Source organism: Berghia stephanieae, chromosome 13, assembly GCF_034508935.2.
Source record: "Berghia stephanieae isolate SIO BIC M18660-M18661 chromosome 13, UCSD_Bste_1.3, whole genome shotgun sequence".
Classification (NCBI taxonomy): domain Eukaryota; kingdom Metazoa; phylum Mollusca; class Gastropoda; order Nudibranchia; family Aeolidiidae; genus Berghia; species Berghia stephanieae.
The window spans coordinates 27,867,238-27,881,064 of NC_088372.1; the positions used below are offsets into that span (position 1 = coordinate 27,867,238).

Sequence of the window (13,827 nt, forward strand, 5' to 3'; positions counted from 1 at the left end):
ACTATAAAAAAAAACACAGAGGCAAATTATAAATCGGTAAAATTGTCTGAAAAAATTAATTAACAATTAACATTAAACAGTCATACTCAGTAATTTGTGTTTCCATGAAAAGCAGGATGAATATAAGGAAGGCAGGCAGGATGGAGGCAAATATGATCCACACTGGGGTGGTGGAGTGGATTCCCATGGGGTTGATGAACCAGCCACGACCCGGAGACGTTGGGGTCAGGGGATCTGTGATGTCAAGTTTCTGGGGGGGGGGGAGAGATAATGAATAAAAGTCATTCATTCGACAAGGCAGGCGATTAAATCAATGTGACTGATATATATATATATATATATATGATGGGAAGAGAAAGCGTGGAAGACCCAAAGAAACCTGGCAAAGGACCATGGAGAAAGAATTAAAGGAAGCAGGCCTGTCCTGGAATACAGCCACCGCAAAAGCAGCCGATCGCAAAAAATGGAGATGTCTGGTGGATGCCCTATGTGCCTCAAGGCCCGAAGAGGATTAAGTAAGTAAGTAAGTAAGTAATATAATATGGAGTATGATGAGGATGGTGATGGTGTTATAGGGGAATGGTGAAAGTGAAGGATTGTGACGGAAATATTAGGAAGGTTGTTGTGATGATGATGATGATGATGATGATGATGATGTTTTTGATGATGCCGATGATGGTGACAATGACTACGATGTTAACTAGTGTGCATATGTGTGAGTGTGTCTATGTCAATATATTGTATTGTTATAAATGTGTAACCAAATGACATATTGCCACTATTTTGAGGACAATAAAGATATATTATTTTTATCATTATTATTATTATTATTATTATTATTATTATTATTATTATTATTATTAGTATTATTTTTATTATTATTATTATTAGTATTATTATTACTGAAATAATCAGGAATACCCTTTGACAAAAAAAAAAAAAAAAGAACCAACAAAACAATCTCACCTGCACGTAAGTCTTTTTCATCAAGAAGCTGATGAGTACCATAACCACCAAGGCAATCAACACACCGAAATCTCCCAGAGCTCTTCTGACCTGTTGGATTATAATATACAATTAAAAAACGTTGTTTCATTCCCAAGTCTGACAAAGTAGATAATTTGGCTGTATGACCAAATTTAAGCAGTGTAATAAATAAACCCACCATTTTTAAAAAATTAAAAGTCTAAAAAGGCAACATCAAGTTTGGACCTCATCAGTCACTTGTGTTGTTCCTTTTTTTTTTTTTTTAAATTTTGATTTTTGGTGAAGTTTTTTTGGTTGCTGTTTTCTTTTCATTTTTTTATATATTATTGTTGTTTCTTTCTTCTTTTTTTTTTTCCTTGAATTTAAAAAACAGATTGATTTATCAATGCCTCTTGTCTTTTTGGTTGCAAAAAACCCATTCATGGCAAGTTGCGTGTCAGAATGTAGACATGGTTGTAAAGGACTACTTGTTTTAGATATAATATAGGGAAAGAAAGTATCTATCTAATCCAATGATGTAATATTGCTTTAATATCCTCTCTTCTTCTCCCTCCCCCCCCCCCCCTCCCCCTCCTTAATTCTCTATTTTCTTACATTTGTTTAAAGATTCCCTCTTTTGTAAACAGCTCAAATATCATATGATATTAACTCACACTGCGTCCCAAGAACTTGCTATTTCTGAAAACCCTCAGGAAGCCCTATTAGAAGCACAAAATATGACCAAATTGAACCCTCCTTACTCCCCTTTCCCCCTTCCTCCTTAATTCTCTCTATTTTCTTACATTTGCTTAAAGATTCCCTCTTTTGTAAAATGCTCAAATACCATATGATAAAGATTGTAAAAGAAGGGGAGGTATCAACTCACACTGCGTCCCAAGAACTTGCTATTTCTGAAAACCCTGAGGAAATATGAGATGAGGAAAGTGCCGAGGGTGAGAATGAGGGAGAGCAAGGCCGTATTGGGTTGGTTCCGCATCTTGTCACCGCTGCCATCAGCAACGTCATCCATGGCATGGGCACCGAAAGCTGTGCGACCCCTGCCGTCGTGGTGAACGTCGTCGCTGCCATTGCGACTCCCCGACAAGTGACCCAACCAGTCCGAGGTGTTGTGGTAGTAGTGGCTACCGGTTGGGGTAGGGATGGTGGTGGCGTTGCTACTGTTGCCTATAAATGTTTGGTTTTCCAAGCCGCAGTAGTCAGCCATTAGTGGGTGATGGACGAAAATCTGTCGATGATAATTAAAGTTATAGAGGCTGTTATTTACCATCAGTTTTCTTCTTCTCACTTTTTAACTAAAATGACAAGACTGTCAATGTGTGCATCGTAGTTATTCAGACCTGCCATACTAGGAGTTGGAAAAATTCATAGTTTTCAGGAGTAATAGCATAGTAGGCATTATAACTACCCTATAACTATCCAATAACTCATATCCATATCCGAGTAAAATAAAAACAACACATTGTCATTCAATTTTATCTAAAATTTAACTTTAAAAATCGGAATAGTGGCAGGTCTCCAATTAAATCAAGAATTGATAATTTTTAAGATGCAAAGTACAAATGAAGAAAAGACATCCGTTCCCATCTCATCGATCCCGATAAAAGAGCAGACCTGCCAAATTGAAAACTTCAAATTTAGTAATTTTTATGTCAATTGTTAGTAATTTGACAAGGAAATCAGTAATTTCTGAAATTGTGTATGAATAACCACAATTTGTCATTGATGATCACTTCAACATTACATCGTCATGCTTACGCGCTGTAGAAATGCTTTATTATTTTTATTACTATTATCATCATCATCATCATCATCATCATCATCATCATCATCATCATCATTATCATTATCATTATTATTATTATTATTATTATTATTATTATTATTATTATTATTATCATTATTATTATTATTGATATTACTATTATTATTATTATTATTATTATTATTATTATTATTATTATTATTATTATTATTATTATTATTATTATTATTATTATTATTATTATTATTAAAGTATTACTAAGAATTAAAAATTCGTAATTTTCCATAAAATGTCGTAATTGGCTATTAAATTTGTCTAAAATTCGTAAAATTACGAAAAATTCATAAGATTCAGCAGGTATGATAGAGGTTTCTAATCAGATCATAAAATTCTACATTAAGAGGACATGACTATTAGTTAGTTGCCATTATGGCAAAACAAAAATAAAAACTTGTTGCTGATTTTATATAATAAACAAAAATTAATACGAAAACTTCAAAACAGAAACAAATACCAAACAATGTAACAACAAAAAAAACAGTAAAAACATCAAAACATTACTGAAAAACCATTAATGTTTTTATTGTTTCCTGTTGTTGGCTGAAGAAGGGTTTTGAACCAGAAACGTTCTGTGTTTGGTATTTTGTTCTATTTTGAAACTGTTATATTCATTCTTGTTCATTACTTTTAACAGTCCACAACTTCTAGCAGCTTTTATCACTTCAATATATTATGGATTACAATTTTTTTAAAAACATCTTGTAAAATATATATTAAAAAATTGTGGGGGACCAAATTAAATTAAAATTGAGCTTTTATATAGCGCAATATCCACTAAGTGTGCTCAAAGCGCTTTACAGGGGGTCCCTGACCAACAGCAACACGTAACATGTAGAACGAAACATGACGCCTGTTAGGCGATATTACTATATTTTTATGACACAGACAACGCTGTCCAGTGCCAGGTACTCATTTTACACCTGGATACGGTGAGAGAATGTGAATAAAGAGCCTTTTCCAAGGACTCAACAATATGCTGAGAGAGGCTCGAACCCAGGACCTTCCGATCCGAAAGCGAGTGTCATACCACAAGATCAGATAGCCGCACAAATATGAGCAATTAAGTAAAAAATGAGACAATTTAAAACTGACCTCCATGAGTTTCTTGACAACCTCGTAGATAAAAATGAGAGAGATTAGGATGGCAAATATCTCCTCTGTGAAGCGTGAGATGTACTTCAGAAGGAAGCTGCCCTCGAGGGCAACGGCTGCCATGGTGATAAGACACACCCACATACCGATCCAGAAGCGAACGGGGAGGAATTCAAGGCCATTTGAACTGCAAAACTGTTGGGGTGTGAGTGGGTAGAAAGGAGAAATTATGTGTATATGAAAACTCGTGATCAGGAAGATTTAATGACGTGTGTGATGAGTATGAGTCAAGTAATTTAATTAGAAAAAAAAAATTTAAAAATTGAGCTTTTTATATAGCGCAATATCCACAAAAAATGCTCAAAGCGCTTTACAAGGCGTCCCTGGTCAACAGCAACACTTAATATGTAGGACAAGACATGACGTCTGTTAGGCGATATTACAATCTTTTTAGGACAGAGACAATGCTGTTAACAGCCAGGTACTCATTTTACACCTGATTTTGGTGAGAGAATGTGAGTAAAGAACCTTTTCCAAGGACTCAACTATGTGCTGAGTGAGGCTCGAGCCCAGAAGCTTCCGATCCGAAAGCAAGTGTCATACCACTAGACCACATAGCCACAATTTATATCAGAACTAAAATACAACAGACAAATAAATAAAAGGCCGTAAAATATGGGCCATCATGGTATGTAAAAATACTACAATTAGACCATGCAAAATCCAAAAGGACACCTAAAGCATTTTTTTTCTTTTTTTTTTTTTTTTTTTTGGGGGGGGGGGGGGTATCAAAGAAAAAGCGAGATTTCCAAAAACAGGGAAAAGGGTGTTAGAAATCTTGTTCAATGATAAAAATGAGATTCCAAAAACAGGGTTTAATTCTTCAGGATCCTCTAGGTGATCAGCGCAATGTCTATCCATCGGCCATCCCACTCCCAAAAATATGGAATTGCAGTTTTGACGTGGTATATAGTTGTGGCATTAAAAGAACTATTGAGATTTTAATTACAACTAACTCATCTTTTAAAAATTGAGTTTTAAAATAGTATAAAAAGATCTGTCAAACAGAAAGGTCTGCATATTCTAATCCCACATTAAAAAAATGTTTCAAAAAAATTTTTAACATCCTTCAGAGCCATGAGCAATTATAGAGCTTATAGAGCTGGAATCTATCCTGATTTCTATTGTGTGAAACGGACAATGGCAATTGACTTGCTATCCTTTGGATAGGACGCTAGTTTATCGCAAAAGTACTTTCCACCAGGTCTAACAGGGCCTGCTACCAAATCAAGGCTGTGTGGACAGTTAGTTAAGAAAAGAAAAAAATCTCGACCGCACTGGAGGTCGATCTCAGTCCCTTTGCATGTGAAGCAAGTGCTCTACCAACTGAGTCATCGGGGACTCCTTAAATCCATATTACAACTTTCAAAACTTGCAACTACAACAACATTGAGATCCTGCTCACCTTGTAAAGAGATTCCTCAAACACCAGGACAGGACCCGTGGCTCCAATAACTAGCAGAGGCTGACCAGAGAACAGACTAAACAACATTCCAAACACAGAGGTTGATACCATAGTCTCACTCACTCCCATTAGACGGTGGGTCTTTTCACCTAAAGTATAGCATTACAAAGTTAGAGGTCTCATAAATATGTATATAAATAATTTCTTTTGTTTTCTGGGTCGTTTCACCTAAAGTATAGCATTAAAAAGTTAGTCTCATAAATATATAAATAATCTATTTTGTTTTCTGGGTCTTTTCACCTAAAGTATAAGAATACAAAGTTAGAGGTCTCATAAATATATAAATAATCTATTTTGTTTTCTGGGTCTTTTCCCCTAAAGTATAGCATTACAAAGTTAGAGGTCTCATAAATATATAAACAATCTATTTTGTTTTCTGGGTATTTTCCCCTAAAGTATAGCGTTGCAAAGTTAGAGGTCTCATGAATATGTATATAAATAATTTATTTTGTTTTCTGGATCTTTTCACCTTAAGTATAGCATTACAAAGTTAGTGGTATCAAATATATAAATAATTTCTTTTGTTTTCTGGGTCTTTTCACCTAAAGTATAAGAATACAAAGTTAGAGGTCTCATAAATATATAAATAATCTATTTTGTTTTCTGGGTCTTTTCACCTAAAGTATAAGAATACAAAGTTAGAGGTCTCATAAATATATAAATAATCTATTTTGTTTTCTGGGTCTTTTCACCTAAAGTATAAGAATACACAGAGGTCTCATAAATATATAAATAATCTATTTTGTTTTCTGGGTCTTTTCACCTAAAGTATAAGAATACAAAGTTAGAGGTCTCATAAATATATAAATAATCTATTTTGTTTTCTGGGTCTTTTCACCTAAAGTATAAGAATACACAGAGGTCTCATAAATATATAAATAATCTAATTTGTTTTCTGAGTCTTTTCCCCTAAAGTATAGCATTACAAAGTTAGAGGTCTCATAAATATATAAATAATCTATTTTGTTTTCTGAGTCTTTTCCCCTAAAGTATAGCATTACAAAGTTAGAGGTCTCATAAATATATAAATAATCTATTTTGTTTTCTGAGTCTTTTCCCCTAAAGTATAGCATTACAAAGTTAGAGGTCTCATAAATATATAGCTAATTTATTTTGTCTTTTATCTTTTCTCTAAAATCGAAATCTCAATTTAAACACCTCTAAAATTTAAAAAATTCTACATACTTATTTTTTATGCATAGTTTTAACACTCCTATCTATTTTCCCATTACTATCCTCCTTTACATGACTAGAATTCAAAATAAAACATTTTCCAATAAAAATAAGCATCCCCTTAGAAAAGTCAAAATTCAAAATCAGAGTAATATAAAGCCACAAAACGCTCCAATAAAACAACATTTCTTTGATTTGATTTTTGATGGCTTTTACTAATGATCTAACACCAACATCCAATGCTAGAACATTAGCAACCCACATTCTATCTAAACATTCACAAAACAAATAACAAAAGACGACTTACTGAGAAGCCCACCAAAGGCAATACACGGAGACAGGCAAGTGAAAAATATGAAGAAGAGGGTAGCAATACACTGTTTATTAGCAGCATCTTTGATGTCACTGAGGTAGAAAGGGTATCTCTGCTTGATGTCGTTTACGAGACCCCCGAAAAGGCAACCTGTACGCTGCAAAGGGTCTCTTGGGGGTTCCATCTTCACACCCTTTGCTAGCAAGGCTGAAATGATAGAAAAAAATATTAAACTTATCCAAGCTGAGTTCATGGCATGCGGCTATGTGGTCTAGTGGTATGACACTCGCTTTCGGATAGGAAGGTCCTGGGTTCGAGCCTCGCTCAGCGCATAGTTGAGTTCTTGGAAAAGGCTCTTTACTCATATTCTCTCACAGTACTCAGGTGTAAAATGTGTACCTGGTCTATGTCGGAAAAAAATTGTAATGTCGCCTAACAGGCATCATGTATCATTCTACATGTTACGTGTTGCTGTTAGTCAGGGACCCCTTGTAAAGCGCTTGGAGCATGTTTCGTGGATATTGCGCTATATAAAAGCTCATTAAAAAAAAAAAAATTTTAATGACATGAATTAGAGAATAATGTTCACTTCAAGAATTCCAAATTGTCTCCTTAATAAACCATAAGGTCCTCATACCAATTACTGGAATGCAACATTAAGGAAAAAAAAGGAAACGTGAAAAAGGAACCATATCAAATGTATATTTTTAGCTGTACTTAGGCTAACTTTTTTTGTGATAAATAATAAACTGTTGTTTAAAACTTCAAAATTGTATAATACACCTAAAAATCTAAAACATCTTCCAGTGAATATATATATATATATATATATATATATATATCTCCCTTGGACAAAAGCCAAACTTCAAAACAGGGCCGGAACAACTGCTAAAGTCAATCTGCTCTTTTCAATTGTGACTGTTTCCTCATCTGCTGTAACTGGCTCCAATCAGGGTTTGAGAAGGGGAAAACAAAAACATGTCATCTCAATCTAGGCAAAGGACAGGAAGTGGTGGCGTAGAAGGGGAAAACAAAAACATGTCATCTCAATCTAGGCAAAGGACAGGAAGTAGTGGCGTAGAAGGGGAAAACAAAAACATGTCATCTCAATCTAGGCAAAGGACAGGAAGTGGTGGCGTAGAAGGGGAAAACAAAAACATGTCATCTCAATCTAGGCAAAGGACAGGAAGTGGTGGCGTAGAAGGGGAAAACAAAAACATGTCATCTCAATCTAGGCAAAGGACAGGAAGTGGTGGCGTAGAAGGGGAAAACAAAAACATGTCATCTCAATCTAGGCAAAGGACAGGAAGTGGTGGCGTAGAAGGGGAAAACAAAAACATGTCATCTCAATCTAGGCAAAGGACAGGAAGTGGTGGCGTAGAAGGGGAAAACAAAAACATGTCATCTCATCTAGCAAAGGACAGAAGTGGTGCGTAGAAGGGGAAAACAAAAACAGTCATCTCAACTAGGCAAGGACAGGAAGTGGTGGCGTAGAAGGGGAAAACAAAAACATGTCATCTCAATCTAGGCAAAGGACAGGAAGTGGTGGCGTAGAAGGGGAAAACAAAAACATGTCATCTCAATCTAGGCAAAGGACAGGAAGTGGTGGCGTAGAAGGGGAAAACAAAAACATGTCATCTCAATCTAGGCAAAGGACAGGAAGTGGTGGCGTAGAAGGGGAAAACAAAAACATGTCATCTCAATCTAGGCAAAGGACAGGAAGTGGTGGCGTAGAAGGGGAAAACAAAAACATGTCATCTCAATCTAGGCAAAGGACAGGAAGTGGTGGCGTAGAAGGGGAAAACAAAAACATGTCATCTCAATCTAGGCAAAGGACAGGAAGTGGTGGCGTAGAAGGGGAAAACAAAAACATGTCATCTCAATCTAGGCAAAGGACAGGAAGTGGTGGCGTAGAAGGGGAAAACAAAAACATGTCATCTCAATCTAGGCAAAGGACAGGAAGTGGTGGCGTAGAAGGGGAAAACAAAAACATGTCATCTCAAACTAGGCAAAGGAACAAGAAAGTGGTGGCTAAGAAAGGGGAAAAAAACAAAAACATGTCATCTCAATCTAGGCAAAGGACAGGAAGTGGTGGCGTAGAAGGGGAAAACAAAAACATGTCATCTCAATCTAGGCAAAGGACAGGAAGTGGTGGCGTAGAAGGGGAAAACAAAAACATGTCATCTCAATCTAGGCAAAGGACAGGAAGTGGTGGCGTAGAAGGGGAAAACAAAAACATGTCATCTCAATCTAGGCAAAGGACAGGAAGTGGTGGCGTAGAAGGGGAAAACAAAAACATGTCATCTCAATCTAGGCAAAGGACAGGAAGTGGTGCGTAGAAGGGAAAACAAAAACATGTCATCTCAATCTAGGCAAAGGACAGGAAGTGGTGGCGTAGAAGGGGAAACAAAAACATGTCATCTCAATCTAGGCAAAGGACAGGAAGTGGTGGCGTAGAAGGGGAAAACAAAAACATGTCATCTCAATCTAGGCAAAGGACAGGAAGTGGTGGCGTAGAAGGGGAAAACAAAAACATGTCATCTCAATCTAGGCAAAGGACAGGAAGTGGTGGCGTAGAAGGGGAAAACAAAAACATGTCATCTCAATCTAGGCAAAGGACAGGAAGTGGTGGCGTAGAAGGGGAAAACAAAAACATGTCATCTCAATCTAGGCAAAGGACAGGAAGTGGTGGCGTAGAAGGGGAAAACAAAAACATGTCATCTCAATCTAGGCAAAGGACAGGAAGTGGTGGCGTAGAAGGGGAAAACAAAAACATGTCATCTCAATCTAGGCAAAGGACAGGAAGTGGTGGCGTAGAAGGGGAAAACAAAAACATGTCATCTCAATCTAGGCAAAGGACAGGAAGTGGTGGCGTAGAAGGGGAAAACAAAAACATGTCATCTCAATCTAGGCAAAGGACAGGAAGTGGTGGCGTAGAAGGGAAAACAAAAACATGTCATCTCAATCTAGGCAAAGGACAGGAAGTGGTGGCGTAGAAGGGGAAAACAAAAACATGTCATCTCAACTAGGCAAAGGACAGGAAGTGGTGGCGTAGAAGGGGGAAAAACAAAAACATGTCTCAATCTCAATCAGGGCAAAGGAACAGAAGTGGTGGACTAGAAGGGGGAAAAACAAAAACATGTCATCTCAATCTAGGCAAAGGACAGGAAGTGGTGGCGTAGAAGGGGAAAACAAAAACATGTCATCTCAATCTAGGCAAAGGACAGGAAGTGGTGGCGTAGAAGGGGAAAACAAAAACATGTCATCTCAATCTAGGCAAAGGACAGGAAGTGGTGGCGTAGAAGGGGAAAACAAAAACATGTCATCTCAATCTAGGCAAAGGACAGGAAGTGGTGGCGTAGAAGGGGAAAACAAAAACATGTCATCTCAATCTAGGCAAAGGACAGGAAGTGGTGGCGTAGAAGGGGAAAACAAAAACATGTCATCTCAATCTAGGCAAAGGACAGGAAGTGGTGGCGTAGAAGGGGAAAACAAAAACATGTCATCTCAATCTAGGCAAAGGACAGGAAGTGGTGGCGTAGAAGGGGAAAACAAAAACATGTCATCTCAATCTAGGCAAAGGACAGGAAGTGGTGGCGTAGAAGGGGAAAACAAAAACATGTCATCTCAATCTAGGCAAAGGACAGGAAGTGGTGGCGTAGAAGGGGAAAACAAAAACATGTCATCTCAATCTAGGCAAAGGACAGGAAGTGGTGGCGTAGAAGGGGAAAACAAAAACATGTCATCTCAATCTAGGCAAAGGACAGGAAGTGGTGGCGTAGAAGGGGAAAACAAAAACATGTCATCTCAATCTAGGCAAAGGACAGGAAGTGGTGGCGTAGAAGGGGAAAACAAAAACATGTCATCTCAATCTAGGCAAAGGACAGGAAGTGGTGGCGTAGAAGGGGAAAACAAAAACATGTCATCTCAATCTAGGCAAAGGACAGGAAGTGGTGGCGTAGAAGGGGAAAACAAAAACATGTCATCTCAATCTAGGCAAAGGACAGGAAGTGGTGGCGTAGAAGGGGAAAACAAAAACATGTCATCTCAATCTAGGCAAAGGACAGGAAGTGGTGGCGTAGAAGGGGAAAACAAAAACATGTCATCTCAATCTCGGCAAAGGACAGGAAGTGGTGGCGTAGAAGGGGAAAACAAAAACATGTCATCTCAATCTAGGCAAAGGACAGGAAGTGGTGGCGTAGAAGGGGAAAACAAAAACATGTCATCTCAATCTAGGCAAAGGACAGGAAGTGGTGGCGTAGAAGGGGAAAACAAAAACATGTCATCTCAATCTAGGCAAAGGACAGGAAGTGGTGGCGTAGAAGGGGAAAACAAAAACATGTCATCTCAATCTAGGCAAAGGACAGGAAGTGGTGGCGTAGAAGGGGAAAACAAAAACATGTCATCTCAATCTAGGCAAAGGACAGGAAGTGGTGGCGTAGAAGGGGAAAACAAAAACATGTCATCTCAATCTAGGCAAAGGACAGGAAGTGGTGGCGTAGAAGGGGAAAACAAAAACATGTCATCTCAATCTAGGCAAAGGACAGGAAGTGGTGGCGTAGAAGGGGAAAACAAAAACATGTCATCTCAATCTCGGCAAAGGACAGGAAGTGGTGGCGTAGAAGGGGAAAACAAAAACATGTCATCTCAATCTCGGCAAAGGACAGGAAGTGGTGGCGTAGAAGGGGAAAACAAAAACATGTCATCTCAATCTAGGCAAAGGACAGGAAGTGGTGGCGTAGAAGGGGAAAACAAAAACATGTCATCTCAATCTCGGCAAAGGACAGGAAGTGGTGGCGTAGAAGGGGAAAACAAAAACATGTCATCTCAATCTCGGCAAAGGACAGGAAGTGGTGGCGTAGAAGGGGAAAACAAAAACATGTCATCTCAATCTAGGCAAAGGACAGGAAGTGGTGGCGTAGAAGGGGAAAACAAAAACATGTCATCTCAATCTAGGCAAAGGACAGGAAGTGGTGGCGTAGAAGGGGAAAATAGATAGGGGACAAAAGTGGCCCCTTCAACCATTTGCACACCTAGCCGATTGTGCAGAGCTGTCTACTTGAAATTTCAAAAATTCGTAGTTTCCAAAAGGGGAAAAAAATAAATAATAACGTGAAGTTGAATGTAAGCTTCAATTTAATTACAAAAACAGATCAAATGAACGTTTCGGGTTTCCCCTTTATCAACAAAACACCACAGATGAATGAGATGATGTGGTAGTGGCGTAGCTACCACATCATCTCATTCATCTGTGGTGTTTCTGTCATCCTGTTTTGTTGATAAAGGGAAAACCCGAAACGTTCATTTGATCTGTTTTTGTAATTAAACTGAAGCTTACATTCAACTTCACGTTATTATTTATTTCTTCGAGCTTCGAGCAGCAACATTTACACTAAGGGGGAAAAAAAGCTTTAAATAGAAATAAATAATTTGCTCTCAGCATGGTCCAAAAGTGATCCAAAGTCCTGAATAAAGGTTATAAGAAACTAAACTTTCCTTCTCAACAGGATTTATTGAGTCAAAGAGGTGTATGCAGCTCTGTAGCTGGAGCCAAAAATTCTTATTTCTACGAATGTGTTTCGTAGTTCTATGCAGGTCTGTGATTGTGTCTACTTGACTATGAGATTGTGTCTACTTGACTATGAGAATAAAGATAATAATATTGACATAAATAAAAAAAAAAGCCTTAGCTTAATAAGAGAAAGAATAGGGGTTAATTTAATCATGTCATCTAAATGCTCACATGAAAGTAAAGAACTGTCCAATCGGTTTGTTTATTGGTTTCAAAAGTTAAACAGGGATGGCAACACAATGGTTAAAATCAGACTGGGAAAAGAAGACGGTAAACGCACGACAATTGAGTAGACTTAGATCTCAGGGCTGCAACACTATGGGTCACAAGAGCATGAGGAATAGTAAAAGAAGTGGAAATAATTTAGAAGTAACTCTAATCAATAAGATTTGAGGCCAAGACAGAGTCACAAAATCAAAACTCAGATGCTTTCATACAAAGTTCCGAAGAGATTATATATAGAAGAAGAGATGATATAAAGAAGAAGAGATGATATAAAGAAGAAGAGATGATATAAGGAAGAAGAGATGATATAAAGATGAAGAGATGATATAAAGAAGAAGAGATGATATAAAGAAGAAGAGATGATATAAAGAAGAAGAGATGATATAAAGATGAAGAGATGATATAAATAAAAAGAGATGATATAAAGAAGAAGAGATGATATAAAGATGATATTAAGAAGAAGAAAAAAATATCTCATACTGTCTTCCTCATGGCAAGAAATCTTAGCATGTACAGGGATGCCAGTTCAGGGGGAGGCAAAAATTTACTGAGCTTTTAGGCAAACGCATAGACCGACCCCTTTCTGAGTGCTGAAATTCAGTAAAAGACGTTATGTACTTACTTTTATTCCATTTAGTGGGTGTTTGGAAAATATACTGAGGGTTTATAACGTACTGAATTCCTTAAATATACGGAAAATTGGCAACCTTGCAAGTATCAGGGCAAAACCAAGTCATTTCATGTTAGCGCATGACTAAAATACCACATACAAAGAGAGATGGGGAAAGTACAGGCTTTCATTAGTCCCACCGACTTCCTTTCCACTCAACGATATAAATTTCTTAAAATACCACACACGAAAATAAAGGTGCCCAACCTTCCTTCTCCAGTTGTTGTTTCTTCTGCTGCTTCATATGAGCCCTCCTCCTTGCCATATGTGTGATGGGTAGAAGAGTGCGATGGTCCCAGTCACCAGGGGGTAAAACTATTGAGTCATCCAGAAAGGTGTTGATAGCACGCAGGAGGTCCTCCCTCGACTCTGCTCTGTAGGCCACGTTATGGAAATGCTGGTAATGTGAGGGGAAGTGAAAGAATTTTTGTATTTTTCCTTTTCGAAA

General features: G+C 37.6%; 1 protein-coding gene across 1 annotated transcript in view; it reads right to left on the minus strand.

Annotated features, from left to right (window-relative positions):
* Window positions 1–13,827, minus strand: part of LOC144959272 (anion exchange protein 3-like) — a 69,362-nt gene that overhangs the window by 3,678 nt on the left and 51,857 nt on the right. Inside the window, exons 27-33 of the mRNA XM_078891815.1 lie at window positions 13,587–13,776; window positions 6,907–7,119; window positions 5,367–5,515; window positions 3,902–4,096; window positions 1,853–2,212; window positions 967–1,056; window positions 87–250 (exon numbers count right to left, since the gene is read on the minus strand). Coding sequence (XP_078747941.1) covers window positions 87–250; window positions 967–1,056; window positions 1,853–2,212; window positions 3,902–4,096; window positions 5,367–5,515; window positions 6,907–7,119; window positions 13,587–13,776 — 1,361 coding nt within the window. The remainder of the gene's footprint in view (window positions 1–86; window positions 251–966; window positions 1,057–1,852; window positions 2,213–3,901; window positions 4,097–5,366; window positions 5,516–6,906; window positions 7,120–13,586; window positions 13,777–13,827) is intronic.